Below are 17,622 nucleotides of genomic sequence, written 5' to 3'. Positions count from 1 at the left end.
ACTTTCTTCAATCAAGTTCTCTTTTTAAAAACCCAAGGGACTTTCCACTGACTGGCTGAGACAAAAAAAGCACCCCACTGACAAAGATCAAAGATTTCTTGGGTTTCTTAAAAATGTCCCATTCTCTTTTTTTTGGGGGGGGGGGTGTTTTCAGAATGAAAATATTGTACAGGTTTTGTACATTTGTTTCCCTGGCTCAGTCTTTATCTGAAAAGTTTTACCCCAACATTTCCCATTGGCTGGACAAAAAAGCACCCAATGGCAAAAATCAGTAAGATTTCTTTGTATTTTTGCTTATGTTTGAGGTAATTTTTTGCTTCTAGTAAATGGTAGGTGGCTGAAATTTGAGACACTGTTTACTTCTTTGTAGGTGACGATGCTCTAGAAGAACTTATTTTATAGCTCTACTTCTGTGTAAATTCTGCAAGGAAGAGTGCACCGGGGCTAGGATTCTGTGCCAGTTAAGGAGACAAGATAAATTGGAAAAGGCAAACCAGGACAACCTCTAACCCAGTGGATTAGTCTGCGTAATCCAGAACGTACTGTAAATCAAGCAGAAAGCAGATGCATTACAAGAAGATTCCTACAGCACAGATAGCGTCATACGAATTGAGTGAGTACACAGGCCCAAATACATGGAAAAGCAAGCCTCCGTGTCCCCAAAATCCAGACTTATGAAGCAAAGAAATCTAGTGGAAATCTCTTCCTGATCCAAGATATGAAAATCAGCCAGGGCTCTTTGCAAGTAAATTTTATTGATTGAGTCTTCCATGGAAAACAATTGTAGCTGGGCACCATTCCGTGCCACACAACCAACCTCCTATCTCAAACTGTAGCAGTATCTTATGCCCCAAAGAAAGATGCCCCCTTCAGAAACATATCCAGCTCCAACTTGAACCCAGTGAGGTTCTTCATTCTCTTGCTTCTGTAAGACTCTAAAAAGTTCTTTTTTTTTTATTTCTAGCATGGTTTTTCAAAAGTGGTCAGTTTGTAGCTATTATTTATTGTATATGTAGATTTCTTTATACTTATTTCCCCTCTATGGTGGTAGATTTAGTATGTCTCTGTACCTCCTATTTCCTAAGCTAAGTTTTTCCCCTCCTCAGAATGAATAAAGCCAAGAGAATGAAAGCAGTGCAGTTGTTGGGTGACTACGCTACACAGAGGGAGCGATTGACTGCTGCATCCAAGTAGAATCATATACATTTACACAGACCCATGGGAGTATTTATTCAGTCAAAATTTCCCCACCCCGCAAAGTTCACCAACAGATTAATAGTTTTAAACAGCAGAAGAAAATCCAACCCTTCTTGCTGGATTTCTCATTTTTGTTATGACAATACATAAACGTTATTTTGCAAACAATACGTGACATGTGATACACTGGGGGGGAAAGGGCAGAAACTTGGTTGGACAATGAAAAGCAAATGATTAAAACTGTTATCAGAATCCACTGCAAGTGATAAATAAATAAGTTAGTAGGCTGGTTTGAAGACTGTAATGAAGTATGGAAACACAACAAATGAGAACAATCCTACCAACATCTCATATTGGAAAACAAAATTATATATTGTATGCACTGTCACAACTTCTGTACAAAGGCACAGTTTCAAACCTACTCTGTTATTTTCCTGTTTTGAAACTGAGTTATGGGCCCCCATGAACAAATATTTTAGATAAAAAGCACTTTATCACTCAACATAAAAAAGTTTGAAGAGAAATAATAACCCAAAAGAATAAAGAGGTTTTGTATGAACCCTATTATGCACCATCCAGTCACAGTTAAGCCCTGTCTGTCCCCATCAACTTTGATGAAAATAAGTTAGGCGTTTGCTTAACTCTTTCGCTGAAATCAATGAGTCTGAAATTACGGTAGCATCATGCCCATGACAGCACCCATATAGGTTCCCTTTGCTGAATCATATAAAAGCATGCAGACGCCATATGATTTTGTCCCACATCCGAAAGTTTTTCATTCTGTGCATTAACCTGCTTGGAACACTGCAATACTGCACCCTCGTCTCCTATGCATTCCAGTCCATTATCCTACAAAGACATGCAGCATACTGTACTAAATGGATTTACAATGAAGCAGCCTTTTCAAGCCTCCAGCTGTGCTGTAAACCAAATACAGTTTTACACGCAGAGCGCAAAATCCCACTATTGGAGGAATCTTAAAAAGATGAAACCCTGATCCATTTTCTCAAATGAATGTTTCCTCTGAAAGCCGTGTAAACTGTCCTTGCCTTCATGTCAACGCCACAAACTGTTCTCTCTCTCTCTCTCTCTCTCTCTCTCTCTCTCTCTCTCTCTCTTTCTTTCCCTACAGGGTATCAGAGCAGGAAGCAGTGCTCTGCAGACAAATATTTGTCCGAAGCAATAAAACAAAGCGACATATGGAATTAGATCAGATAAAACACACACACAGAGAGAGAGCCATCTAAGGATTCTGCATTTAAAAAGAACATCTCTGGCAAGAAGATTTCTCTTTAAAGGAAAAGGCACCAAGTGAGAATCAGTTAGGAGAGACTACAGCTTCTTTGCTGTAGCTCGCTTACCTTTCTGAGCCATATTGTCCCCTGCTGCGGAAGGGTTAGGCAAAGGGCATGAAATCTACCCAACATTAAGAATTTGCTGTCTAAACATCAGTGCTGCTGGCCAGCTCCTTACCGTATAGTGTGCTTCTGGTTAGCTGTCCCCCCATCGTACTGCGCAAGGTGGCTTGGCTACCTTGCAGTTTCTCCTCTCACTGGGCAGAGATGCAGAACTCTAAGTGTGCGATCATTGTCAGCACGCAAGACACAGGCACACTCCGACACAGAGGGATTTAATGACTCTCACATAAATAACACACTCATGAACACACAACAGAAGCCTGCAATCAGCCTCCACCCACTTTCCAACCCTCACAGGCTCAGCAATAAGCAGAGGCATATGTCATGATTATTTACATAAGGAGGAGACTTGTGACTCCAAAATAGCTAGAGAAAACTCAAAGCGTTTTACAGACACATACAGTATCGCAGCCCCAAAGAAACTCAAGGGCACCTAAACATGCCCTGTCCGTCAGCCTTTATTCTGGTTTCTCTAATCTGGGATCGCAACTCTGATAAATCGTTAGGAAAAATATAGTTGATTTCTTGGCTGTTGAAAGCAGTGGCTGCATGCCTGTTTCTAAACCCCAAGGTACCCTTGCTTGCAAGCAAAACAAAGCCTTTGTCTCTGTGAATTTCACTGCAAACACAAAACAGATTTATTTAGAAATCTTAAGTCCAGCTGTCAATGAAGCTTGCTTTTCACCTCCATCATTATGCAATTTAAATATAAAAATGAAGTTTTTGAAAAGGAGAAATACTTCCATTCAGCACATCGCTCCTGCATATATCTGTGGGTATGGCAGGCAGAAACCCAAACTGAAATAGGTGCATTACCAGAAATCATTGGCCCAGATTCCTCTGCTGGTTAATTATTAATTATTTAAGAGCAAGGGAGAAGTGTCTGAAATGCAGAATGGTCCACCCTGGACTGTAATAGCAAAATATTTTCCTCCACCCCCCTCAGACTAGCTTTTGTGGCATGACTGCAGGCTCAGCTCAGACACAATGCAGCCTGCTCTTCAGTCCATTACCTCCACTGATTGACTGCAGTGAGCGTTATTAAACGCACTGAGTTGTGGAGGCAGGCTGGTATGGGCAGGGTGTGGGGCAGGGTTCAAAGGCATGAACCCCCATTCTGCCCCTTAATGCCTTGGTGTAAGAATGTTATCCTTCCCCACCTCTATTAACAAAATAAGAACCTGGCTCTACCAGAACATAAAATCAAACTAACTTTACACTGAAGTTTCAAGTTCCAGAACAAGCACAGTGTTATGCAAACCACGGTTTGCCACCTACACTCTAGCTAAGAAAGGGTTACAGTCAAACCATGGTTATGCAGACAGTGCAAGTAACAACCACTTTCTTCACAGGTACATAAGATAGTACAGGCAGAGAAGAGTTAGATTAAACAATATGAGTGAGAACACATATAACAGGTGCAATCTGAAGATTCGGGTAAGGAAGCAGGAAGCAGAATGCCTTGACTGAAGGAGATAGAGTTCTCCCAGGAAAAATGTGGAATGTCTATGCATCAGCCAATGAATTATGTGTAAGCAAGAAGAAATTGCTTGGTTAAGCCACAACAATAATGAATGAGGCACTCCTATAAATGCCAACTCTGAAATAAGTCCTATTGAGTTCAATGGAGCTTAGTGCAAGATAAATGGGTAGGGGCTCGCAGCCTAAATTCCTTTACACATATACTTTTGGCATTGTGCAGTCTTTGTTGATCCTGATCTCTGCTTGTGTAAGAATGATATTTTATAACAAGAACCAAATTGCTATTGTAGTAGTTCCCTCACCTATCTTGACCCAACCTTGAAAGCACCTTACCAAATGACCTCTGTACTTCTGGATGGCAATCTAACAGCCAACAATTTGGAAATCACTAAGGTAGGATGGAATCCTTAGCTATGGAAAATCCTGAGAAGGTGATACTAGGTCATCTTCAATTGCCTTCCGGTCATGCAATTATTTGATAAAGTCAGTGGCAGCTGAGACAGTTCCTTAGCCTGAGTTGACGATATCTTCTGCGTTGTAGAATAAAATGAGTTTGAAATATGAGCAGGTTACATCATTTTCTGCGCAAGCTTTTCAATTCATGCAGGGTTGCTACAAATCCTCTTTTTTAAGGTAAACCGAAAACCACCTTAGAATATGCAGAATACCCTTTACTCCAGCATTTTAAAAAAAAAACCATTGCCAATTGACCAGCTGCTGCTGTTGTTGATGATGGTGATGATGGTTTTCCAAGAAAAAAAGATCCTATAACCTTCCTGGGCAACTTGTTTGAGTTTTTAACTGCTTCCCTATTCTTTATCTTAAATCTATTTCTCTGCACCTAAAAAACGAAGTTCCTTGTCCTATGACAATCATCTACACTACTGGTCACAGATTCTCCCTCCATCTGGGAGGGATTGCATTCCAAATGGAGGTTCTCTATCCCTACCACATACCGTTCCCTATAAAACACTGCGGGAACAAGGCAGGGTGCTAACATTAAGAAGCTGCAATAGTTCCTAGTGTTAAAAGCCCTGAGATAGCTTTACTCTTCATGAACCAGTAATAGATATATGTCCTGAAACTCTCTCCCTTCTGCAGTTTGCATTTTTACAGCAGTTTCTTGGCAGCCAGAGTGCCTGCTTAATTCTGCTGCTGCATTTCTAGCAATACTGCAAGAGCAGTGCTGTAGCTGCATTGCTGAAGCTGCAGACTCAGCAGCAAATTTCAGTACAAAGGCATGCACAGGGAGAACCTGGGTAATCTGTAAAAGAAGACCTCCCTGTCTTTGAACACACAATTAAATTGCCTATTTTTTATAATTAAAATAGGTGAAATAATTAAGTATGTTTCGGTGGACATCTGCTTGTACAGAAGCACTAGATTACCACTGCAGTAGTTTATTAAAAGGCATTTTATAAGCAATAACCAAACCTTTATGTACATCATAGAATTTCTGCATGATTGATGACTAGCAGCTGAATGAATGGGCACACTGCACTGAAGCAGCATTGCATGTGAGATAGGCATGAAAATTATATTTCTGGCAATACATTCACACAAGATTGTGTTGGGTGGCCACTGCTCTACTTTACAGAGAAGTTAGAGCAAGGGGAGGGCTGGCAGTCCTCCATTTGAAGGAGTCCTCTATTTTGAAGGGCTGTCTAGTCCACACTGGTTTAAAGATAAGGAACTATGACAAGTGAGATGTTTCCTGTCAACAGTTTGCACCTGGGCAGCAGACCCCTTGTCAGTCTTAATCACTATGGTGCAATATATTGTATTTCGACTTAAATTACAGTAATCATGTTTTCAATCTAAACATATAAATCAGCATATGTATACACATTGTATGCAGTTCTATTTCCCTTTCACTCTTTTTTAAAATAAATGAGTGGGCCCTCTCCCTCACCTGGCTGGTAGTGAGAAAGACAAAAGCTGGGGTGGAGCGTCCCTGAGATGGAATGGAAGCTGGCAGAAGCCAGAGAGTGACAGCCATGCTTGATTTCTGCTTAAAACCAAGGCTGTGATTACAGGAGAAGAAAAGACGTCTTGGTGTGTTAATGCTGTGAGCCCTGCCATCATAGGCTCGGTTTGTATATATGTGTGTAAATAAACCAAATATCGTAATGACAACACAGTCTCTGCTGTTTCTCATTACAAGAAAGTCAAACTCTGGGAAAGCACCTCAAACCCCTGGAATCTCACACTGCTTGGAGATTGGCTGGCATGCCATGCACATTGCAATGTTTCGCTGCCTCCTCACAAACACAACCACTCTCTTTTTCCGTGTTCACATCTAACTTTTCTAAGCTCTTCATTAAAGTAATTAAAGCAATTATCCAATGGATGCAATTTAATAATTTGCTTCAAGGTTAGCTTTTAACACCCAGAGTAATTAGCAACCTGACTTTGCTCCTTCCTCACTTATTAATGGGTTTATTTTCTCTCCAATACGAGTAGTGTAATTATTTTTAAAGGTACCACCTTTGGCTGTTACTGTCTCACTTGTTTGTAACTTGTTGTCTCCCCTGCTCTTTGAACTGGTCCCATTACGCCATTCACTGGGTTTTCCTTAAGGCTTCTGTTCTTTGAGAAGCCCCTCGTGAAAGCACGAGGAACAACTAGCAATATTATGTCAGCTATTAAAGTCACAGAGGGCTTGTTAAGCACATATGCCTTCAGGCTCACAGAATTCAACTTCAGCACTTAGGATACCTAGGGTGATGTCCAACTAAGTCATATTCAGAGCAGACCCATTAAAACCATGCCCATTAATTTCATGGCTAATATTGGACATCACCCCTAACTATACAGTGATAACTGGTTTTTTCCCTTATAAAATAAATATATATCTATTTATGAACTTTCTGACAGTAAGAGCTGTTTGACAGCGGAACAGACTCCCTTGTGAGGTTGTGGGCTCTCCTTTCCTTGGAGGTTTTTAAGCAGAGGTTGGATGGCCATCTGACATGGATACTTTAATTGAGATTCCTGCACTGCAGAGGATTGGACTAGATAACCCCCGGGGTCCCTTCCAACTCTGTGATTCTATTATTCTACACACACACACACACACACACACACACTCCCCTATTAGTCTATTGTTATTCTAACTTTTTGAGTTTTCAATAATTGTTAATTTTTCAATTGATAATTTTAGTGTTATATCTTTTTTTATAAACTGCTTTGAGGTTTGTTTGTTTGTTTGTTTGTTTGTTTGTTTGTTTTACAATCAAGAGGTGCATACATTTTATGAAATAAATAATTCAGAGATTTTAGTTAGGTACTTCCTGGCTCACATCCCATTCTCTCAGCCATGACACCACACTTAGCCATTTTGTGTGCTCGTTTCTTTCAAGCAAAACTGATGTGATTTTTGCACAAAAGGTTCCAATTTCAAGTTTTGTTTAAAGCTTCATCAGATTAATACTTGGCCAAGGTTTATTCAAGATTTACACAAGCTTTATAAGATTTATACTTGGCCAAACCCAGAAACCCCCTTTTTCCTCCATCTGCCAGCTGAACCCCAGCTTCCTCTCTGCATCTTTGCACAACCTAAGACAACAAGATAACATAGAGGAGCATATGAGCTGGAGACGATGCTGTGGTGTTTCACCAAAAGATAACAGCAGGATATCCTGGTCATTAGAGGGCCCATTTCAGAAGGGTAAATATTTGGGAATGTGTAGGCAACATAAATTATTGCCTGCCCCCATTATTCCATCTTTGTTTTGTTAGCAATTAAGGGAATCCATTCCTTGCCTGGTCACACCTGTCTGCGGATGCGAGATGAAAAGTAGTCACGTACAGACCCAGTGGCTGCCCAACTCCTACTGCTTCCCTAAGAAGGACTTCATTTCTTTCTAAGTAGTCTCATCTTCACTCTCATTCAGACATGTGGAGGCTCCTCAGAACAGTGAATGGAATCGCACATGGTTGGAGGAAGTAGCATCATGTCGGAAGACTTCTTCACCAATCCTCCACAACCCCCAGCAAGTTCATTTTTCAAGCCTGAACGTCTGCATGAGGCTCTTAGGTACATACTGTTAATGCTTCCCGGAGCATTACCTGCAGTTTCTGAACTAGACCAAAACAGCTCAAGTCATACCAGAGTTCTCAGTTGGGTCCACAGCTAATGGCCTTCCTTTAACCTCCATTTTGTCTGCTCAGAAGAGCAAAGTATCCCCGAAAAACAAAGTGAGTATATAATTAGGGCTAATGATTGCTGATAACCTCTTGCTAAGGGGCTACTGTGGGAGAGATATACCACCTTCAAGCCCTGCTTGTACGCTTCCCGGGGTCATCAGGTTGGCCACCAAACTAGACAGATATTTGGTCTGATCCAACAAGCCTCTTCTTATGTTCTTATGCTTGCTTGGACAGTGGGAATCAGAAGGATGAAAACGGTATGCCCAGCCATACCGAAATGATGAAATTTGGTCACATATAAGTGTCTTTCACACAATTCTTCTACCGCACAATGAACAAGTTAAAGGGGAGCAGGATGAGAGCAGCAAGCCCCACCCCCTGCCATGCATGTATGTGTCTGCACATCTGCAGCAGGCCTACATGCATACAAACTGTATGTACCTAAGCTTGTGTGCTTGACTGAGGATACTGCAAAAGTAGACATGAAACAGCAGAGGTGGAGTCTGCTGCTGCAAACTTGTTCCCCATAATGCATGTTCATCGTACTTGCCCATTGTACATGTCAATCATGCAGCAGAGTTAGAGATAGCATGACTGTGTGGCAGGGTACTGCCATCTTCAACTAGGGCAACTGAAAGGTTATGGGATGATGAGAAAATATATTGAGAAGATGTCCGTGTAATAAGGGAATGAAGAAGATGTATTGGAAAGGAAGGCTGTTAAGGATAGAGTTGTCAGCTAATGCCATCCATTTTTCTGGAGGTAATGCATTAGGAAAATCTGAGCAATTGCTGCTGGAAGCTGAGCTTAACAGGTATCAATTAACAGGTGCAGTGGGGTAAGTTAAGGGTAGAAAATATTTGCTAGCAATTATCTTTGTGGTATTTGTACTTGGTAAACAACCTGATGTCAGTTTCATTTGGTTTTGCAGTGCATGTGTCTCAGCTGCAAATTTTTGTTTCCATATATGATAATAAGGGCATCAGCTGTCTACATTTTATTTTTAAATGTACCCTTCTACCACCATTGTGTGATCTGGTTAATGGAAAAGTACATTGTTTCTAGTACAGTGGAATATTCACTTCGTATCAGAGCAAAGAGAGTTGGAGACCAACTGGCAGTGCAAATACCTGATTCCAGGATTTACCCATTGATAACCTTGTTTGGTTCCTAAAACTGTGGCGTGGACAATTCAACATCCTAATTCATCTATTCTACTTTAAAACCAAAGACAGAGTAAAATGAAATCAGCAGCTTCAGCAGCCTGACACAATCTGGGATTAGTTTTGCCAAATGGTCACTTCACAGGCAGCAGCAACAGGGAGCATGGCACCATTGCAAGTATACCTTCTTGATACACATGGTTTTTTTTTACAAACACATGCTTCATACTCTCATAAGCCTAAAAAGCAGTGTGTAAAGTGACTGTAGGCACACAGGACAGAAAATCAGACCTATTATCCCGCTTACTTCTCCTGCTGACCTGTAGAAACTGTTCTTAAAAGAGAAATATATGCGTGATTGTTTCATCATGCTCTCACCAAATACTGGAAGTCCTACCCTTAACATTGCTTTATTTTATCCATTACCGGGGTACCATCTGCATAGCTGATAAAAGAGGAAAGAAGAATGAAGTAAACCAGTGTTGAGATAAGCAGTTAAAAGGATTTCTAAGGCAAGAGAGCTGAACAAGCCTTCATCTAATTGCACACAAGCTTACTTCGTCAGATTGCCATAACTGTTAAGGTCTGAAGTGAACCTATTTTAAAGCCCTGAACATTCAAGGTCACCCAGCAAGTATGTATGGTTATCAAGAAAGGAAATTAACATAGGAAAAGAACAAAAAAAAGGCCCCTTGCTCTTGGAACATCACCACATAATTTGAAAACCAATATTTTTCATAAAACTTCATTGCAGCGCAATACAAGAATTCCAGGTAGAATATGAAACCAACTCTATGTTTAAAGCAACTACCCAGACAACAACAAAAAACACGGTGACAAGTCATTCTCTGTCCTATGAGCCTCCCCAAGACAATCTACTGTTTGAACATTTTTATATTAACTTACACAAAACAAATATGAATTAGTGAAAAATAGCTCCCCCATTGTTCATCATCTTTTACAACAGAGGGGAAACATAGAAAAGGATGCTTTTTCCTGTTAATGAGTAAACCCAGTATGAATAAACCTGCACTCTCCACTAGAGGCAACAGAGAGAGGGGTCAAACTCACTGAATAAAGACTATCACAACCAAGGGACTTGATAAAGCTTCCACCGGAAAGGTACATTTGATCTACTCTGTACCCAAGTCCACCCTGAGTCTTTATGTTCTGCCTTTCACGCTAAATGCAACAAGCCAAATGTTTTCTAATCAAACATGAGAACCAGCAATGTGTGATGTAAACGTTAACAGATTGGAAGAAACTTCTTTTTGCTGGCCTGACTTGTCCCAATCCTGCTGGCTCCTCATACCAACGGATGCAAGACTGCCAGAGAGCTTGGACTAAGTTCGTTCCACCAGAAAATCCTTGGAATAGACCAAATTTGCCAGAATAACAATATAAAAACATGGAACCCAATGGAGCTGAAGGATCTGTTTCTGTGGAGTTTTGAGATATAAAAGAGTTCGGGGGGGGGAGGGGAACATCCATTGTGATATGTGAACCTGCAAATGCTCAAGAGTACAGAATGTCTTTCATGAAATGTTAGAATCAAAGAGCCACATGCCACATTTGCCAACAAGGTCTGAAGAGGCATTTTTGCTTGAACATGCTGACCCCACCCCTGCTGCCTCCGATCAGAAACCCTGATAAAGCAGGGTTCTTGATCACGGGAAGGCTTGAAGTATATTCATGTGCACAAGCCCTCTTACAAGCCAGTGAATGTTGCAAGATTATGCATGGAAGCAGCAGAGTCAGTGCACGCAGCCCCACTGCTCCAACATGATTACAATTTCCAAATAAGGCCATGGTGAGGTCTTTTTATTAAGAATAATAATACATTTATATCTTGGCCTTTCCTCCCCAAGGAGCTCAGAGAGGCAAACAAATACACAATTTTAAACAAAAGCAAAGCAAAAGCAATCTAATAGAGTTACAACATTCTAAAAACAATCACAAATAAAACATATAAAAGCAGTTGCAGTAAAACCAGTGATCTCAGGGTTACCAGGAAGATACAAGTTTACAGAGTGATCCTCTAGTCTAGCACTTTATCATGCTAGCTCACCATGTTATACAGCAGGTAACTTTCAGCTTCTCTGCTGATCCCTTGAGCTGAGCAAAACCTCTTCTGAGTGAATTCCTCACACTCCTGCCAATGCTATTGAATGAAACCTTGGCTTTATACCTGCCTCTACAGGTGGCGCTGTGGTCTAAACCACTGAGCCTAGGGCTTGCTGATCGGAAGGTCAGCGGTTCGAATCCCTGAGACAGGGTGAGCTCCCGTTGCTCGGTCCCAGCTCCTGCCAACCTAGCAGTTCGAAAGCACGTCAAAGTGCAAGTAGATAAATAGGTACTGCTCCAGCGAGGAGGTAAATGGTGTTTCCGTGCGCTGCTCTGGTTTTGCCAGAAGTGGCTTAGTCATGCTGGCCACATGACCCAGAAAAACTGTCTGCGGACAAACGCCAGCTCCCTCAGCCAGTAAAGCGAGATGAGCAGTCTTCACTGCATACCTGCCAAACATTACACCTGAAGGGAAGGAGCAAAGAGGCCTGGGGCAACAGCATGGGATGGCGCAAAGGCTGCTGCTGTCACAAAGGCACAGGAATGGTCTACAGCAGAACAGGGCAAAAAGGAAAAGAGGGAAGAGGCAGTGACCTGAGGTAAGCCATGAATGAAGCGGTGAAAACACAAAAATCGCAAGGGATATAGAGAGGAAAGGAACAGAAGTCACAGAAAAGAAAAGTGAGGCTGCACAGGTGACTAAGAAGGAAAGTTGGGACTGGCACTCATCCAGTTACCTGTCCATCTTTGTGGTCCTGTTTCCATATATACCACCATCTTTTTGGTTGGACAAACTGCTAGTACTAGAATAGTTACTATCCCACATCCATCTCAGCCCAGAAGTTAAGAGATATTATTGTTCTATGTCCTTGAGTCACACATCTTGCAGTGGTACTCTACTACTCTCACGGTACAATGTGGTCTGGAATGCATGGAGTTGTAAAAGAGGAGGGGAGCTGGTGTGAGGACGGCCTTGCCTTGCTGGAGAAGGCTGGCCTTTTGGTCTCTTTAGATTGTGATCAGCAAACGTTAAGGATTCATGCAAAGAAACATGCTTAAAGACATGAAAGAATTTTCATTTTTATTTTTAAATTGTTGTGCCTGGAGGCTGCAGTTTACATACAAAGAATTTACTAGCAGCTATCCTTGAATAGGGCAATTTCCTAAATCACATGAAACACATACAGCTTGAAGAGACAACAAAAGAGCTTCAGTTTTGCAAGTTTTTGCAAGTATTTGCAAGTTTTCTAATACTTGTGTGCATGTGCATGTGCATACACAACAGTGTTTCACAACCAGGGACCATATGACCCCTGGGGGGGGGGCAGGATATTCCAAGGGGGGCACAGGTGAAAAATGCATAAATGGGAGGCCACAAAGGGAAGTGAGAAGTGAAGAAGAAAAATCCCGATTGACTGGCTATCTGCTTGGCCAATCACAAGTGGGTAAGGGGGTGGCCCACCAGAAGAAGAAGAAGAAGAAGAAGAAGAAGAAGAAGAAGAAGAAGAAGAGGAGGAGGAGGAGGAGGAGGAGGAGGAGGAGGAGGAGGAGGAGGAGGAGGAGGAGTTTGGATTTGATATCCCGCCTTTCACTCCCTTTAAGGAGTCTCAAAGCGGCTAACATTCTCCTTTCCCTTCCTCCCCCACACCAAACACTCTGTGAGGTGAGTGGGGCTGAGAGACTTCAGAGAAGTGTGACTGGCCCAAGGTCACCCAGCAGCTGCATGTGGAGGAGCGGAGACGCGAACCCGGTTCCCCAGATTACGAGACTACCACTCTTAACCACTACACCACACTGGCTCTTGCGCTACTTTTCCCCACATGCATTTTCTTGGAGCAGTCCTGGTTTGTTTCCGGCAGGAGAGGGCAATCGCTGAGGCTCCCATTTTGAACAGTAGAGCCCACGATCTAGAATCCCCAGGTCAGGTAAGTGTGGTGGTGGGATGGCAACGGGTAGGACTGGGCGAGCCGGAGCTGCTTGTTGCTGCCACCAGACTTATTTGCATTCATGACATTATAGTAGAATGAGTTCAAAATTTATAAACCAAAAAGGAGCAATAAATTATGGTTAATTCCTAATTGGTGATTTTGGCTGAACATTTAGGTGCCTATAGGGCTTTGGATTTTAGTTTGAAATGTTAATGTCTTTAATTTTGTTTTGTATGTTTATGCAGGTCACCTTGGGAGTATTTGGATCAATGGGTAAGGTCCAAAATAATTAATTAAGCAAAATGAGTGCACCTGTTTAGGTAGGGTTTTTATTTTTATTTTGGGGGGAAACGTTCCTGTGTTGTCTTGGGAATAAACACATTTGACTTGTTGATAGAGCTGCATTAGGAAGCTGCATTAAGTCCTTCTTCATATTCTCTGTGAATACTTTATGAAGAAGAAGAAGAAAACTTATTTTCAGAAAACAAGACTTTCTTGAGCATAAAGCTTTCAAGCCAAGTTGAGTTTGTTCTGCTGTCAGATGATCCTTGGCTGCTGGCAAATTCTCAAGCTTTTGCCTTCTCATCTTTTGCATATTGTTTCCAAAGGATTCTACATGTAGGACAACTGGAATCAGACTGTGTCATCACTTTTGCCTCCACTTGGAGCAGTGGCTTACCATTTTTCTGGCCTGCTTCAGCATTCACAATCTCCCCCCCACCAGCTACAACCCTTTTAATTCCTCCCAAACCCCAACAAATTCAGAGTATGTTATTATAGTCTCCAAACTAGGGCTATTGTTTTGATTTGCAGTTTGATTGGTTTAATTTAAATATATTTAAATATTACCAAATCCTCAAAATAGATGCTGTTCCAAGACACTGATGGAAATGTCAGATTACTTATAACTTGACAAACTGAAAGCCATGGTTAGAAGCAGAAGCCATCATTAATATTTTCTTTCCAGTTGCTATTGCAGCAACATAACCGAACAAAATAGCCTTTTAAAAAATATAATAATAATAAATTTCCGTATCAAATAAGTTGGATCTCACCAATCAATCAACTAAGGTTTTATTTGATTAGCCTACCAAATGAATCAATTAAAGCTTAAAACTTGCAAGCTGTAACTTGCAAACCCTGTAGTCAATAATACACAGATTGGGTGAGTTGACACAGTACAGCTGCCTCAGTCTCATAATCTAAATTAGAGGCAAATGGAGATGCTCTGATATTTTCCTTTGCTCTATACTGCATGAAATAGATTTGTTAAACTGAAAACTTTAAAATCTGTCTAGTCACAAGTGAACTGTTTACTACTTGTCCTGGCATTCCTTGAACAGAATTGAATAACTTGGATATGTGTCAAGGAACGTACTTCTTTTTCTTTTTGCTCCTGCTCTTTTAAATAATATTCTGTACATGCGTCATCTAGTGCTCAAAGTCCATAATTTAAGATTCATACGGGTTACTTCTTGCCAGTGTAACGCTGTAGCCATAGAGGTCCTGAAGGAGCATGGTCCCCTCAGGGAGATTCTGTACCCAAGTTTAACAGCAACAAATGCACACCCTAGCCTCCTTACTGCTTCTCAGCCAGGCTGGTTAAATGAGCCAGCCTCTTAACCCACAGACAGAAAGCACATAATTGAAAAGGGGAAAGAGAGGAAACCACAAAATACTCACATATAAGGAGAACACGGGATATTGCAGTATATAGGTTGGAATTCAGCATAGCACCAAGTTTGTCATTCCATCAGCATAAGGCTTTCTCCTTTTGCCACAGAACATTCTCCTCCCCCTGCACATCCCTTAAATCTGTTCCCAACCCTCTAGAACAGATATGGAGAGGTCATAGGGCATGTGGGGGGAGAGTTCAACTGTGGAAGTGGACCGTGGTAGTTGAATACTGCCCGTGGTTATGATTCAAACTCAAGCAATGCAGCCGAAATCCATGAAGTGAGTTTTCCCCTTTAACTCAAGACCCTGCTCCACAACCCTCCTTTTCCCTAGCTGAGGTGTGTCCTTGAAGTATAATTAATGCCTCTTACCTGCCTCAATGGCAGGACCATGAGGTGAAGTGAGGCAATTGCCTCAGGGCAGCAGGCTCTGGAAACCTGGGAGGGGTGGCCAATCTGGCCTCCTCCACGAGGCTGATATTCCCTATCCGTGCTCTAACCCAGCACCCTTAACAAACTACAGCTCCCAGGGAGACACCATTTTCTGGTTCATCTCAGGCAGCAAAGTGTCTTGGGCCAGTGCTACTCAATGGGGATATGTACATGTAGGAACCTCTGACTTTTGTGTGGCCAGACTGTAGCCTACTGTCCAAAGGTAAGAGTCACTTCTACTCGCCTCACCCACCACCAGAAAGTGCTCTCCCCCCCCAAAAAAACCCTGTCTACTAGGAAATGCAGCTCTCTTGCTGAAAAGACTCCCAACACCCAGTACAAATGTTTACTGATAGCTGAATGACTGCATGCTACCATGTACAATGACTGGGTGCTATTATAACTTTGCTGGTAAGACATTACTACAGTTTAATGAATTTTTTGTTTTTGTTTTAAAGTCAAGGAAATGAAAGAAGGCATAATGTGAAGGAGAAATGTGGGCGGGGGGGGGGGGATGCAAGAGAACTGTGAGAATTGCAGGAAGGAGGTACTACTTTACAGAGCTCTTAGATGAGAATGAACAGTTGCCTTCCAATAGGAACATATACAGATAAGCTAAGTAACTGCTAATAGACTGAACTTTGCATGACCTCCGCAGAATGAGCCAGTAACAACCATAATGTCACCACCATTCTCACACACCACACTGGAGAGGAAGAGGAAACAAACTGCCCAAGATTATGTATTATTTAGAGCCATAGAAAAGGCTCTCCAGTTAAGGTGTGTTGCATTTTCTGCTAAAGCCATGGAAAGGTTATGTCTTATAAAACAGAGATTATCCCTTGAATTAGGTAGCCTTCCTGGGAAAGGGCTGTACGACACCCAAACTTTAGAAAAATAGCTGACCAAGCAGTTTTACATCTAGAGGCTGATGGTGCTTACTAAGGCTATCTCCACTTTCATCTGCCATGAAAGTGGAGCAGGGATCTTGTTTATTGTGGAGGCAAATATAACAAACTTTCAGGTGAGTGTTGGCTTCCCTTTAAAGTAGAGGTGGCAGAGGTTTTTTGCTCATTTAAAACGGGGGTGGGAGGGAGCTTTGCACCAAGGTTTGGCACTTTCAACTGATATTTATTTTCAGATATATTGGCTTCCAGCTGAGTTTCTGCATTTTCTTCCAAAAATGTCATGTTCTAAACACATATTGCCCAGGTTGTTGTGGAAACACTCCTAGAATGTCCAGCTGTTAAATGTCAAAACAGGAATATTTTTTTGGCTTAACTAGGAAGAATAATGCCTAGCAGCCATGCTTATGTAATTAAGAGGGGGGAAATGTTTAAATCAACATGTTTTCAACAAAGATGGGAGACCTAGAACTCATTGCCGATATAGTCGAGAGCCAGATGTGGATGTCGATTACATGAAGAAAAATGTGGAGCAATTCTCTTCTTACCAGTAAAATCACTGTCAAATGTTACATCCTCATCTGGTGACCTGTTGTCCTTCTTAGTTCAGAGAAATCCAATGGTTCAAACACTCTAATAAGACTCATTCTCCTGTGTGGATGATGCCTTTTGAGCTACATGGCTATTAGTATATTGGAGAGAACAATGATGCTCTTGCCAACCCCAACTAAGGGCTTGAGAAGTGGTGCTATCACCTTTACAGGAATCAAAAGGGGCTGCCAAGCTCATTCTAGTTCAGGGAAGGACACGTTAAAATAGAAGCAACAGCTGAAGTGTTAAATATATATTATGAGAAGAAGGGTAACCGTGCTAACTTTTTACTGGCCCTGCTCTTATGCTTTTCATAGTTTCCTGAGTTGCAGAATTTTACCAAATGAAGCTTTTCCTGGCACAGAGATGAAGTGGAAGCTTTGCCTGTTTAATTTATGTAAGTCTGCCTGTTAAAGGTCTAGGAGCGAGGTCATTAAAAAAAGATGATGGCAGCCATAGGCTGGATTGAGCAAAGAGGAGTAGGAATGGATAGGACAAGGTAAGTCAACTGAGGAGTAAAAAACCATGTATTTGCAAAGATGAAATAAAAATTAAATGCCTAGTACAGAAAAGACTAGTACAGGGTTTTTTAAACTAAGCATGTAGATTCAGTA

General features: G+C 41.6%; 1 protein-coding gene across 2 annotated transcripts in view; it reads right to left on the bottom strand.

The window, feature by feature from the left end:
- The window catches only part of NEURL1 (neuralized E3 ubiquitin protein ligase 1), a 132,182-nt gene that overhangs the window by 63,938 nt on the left and 50,622 nt on the right, over positions 1-17,622 (bottom strand). Inside the window, exon 1 of one of the 2 annotated variants that reach the window (XM_028730380.2) lies at positions 2,671-2,883. The exons of the other annotated variant lie outside the window; for it this stretch is intronic. Coding sequence (XP_028586213.2) covers positions 2,671-2,704 — 34 coding nt within the window. The 5' untranslated portion in view covers positions 2,705-2,883. Of the gene's footprint in view, positions 1-2,670; positions 2,884-17,622 lie in introns of those variants that run through there. 2 annotated transcript variants of the gene reach the window in all.

Source organism: Podarcis muralis, chromosome 6 (genome assembly GCF_964188315.1).
Source record: "Podarcis muralis chromosome 6, rPodMur119.hap1.1, whole genome shotgun sequence".
NCBI classification, from domain to species: Eukaryota; Metazoa; Chordata; class Lepidosauria; order Squamata; family Lacertidae; genus Podarcis; species Podarcis muralis.
This window is presented reverse-complemented; position numbering and strand designations above follow the sequence as displayed.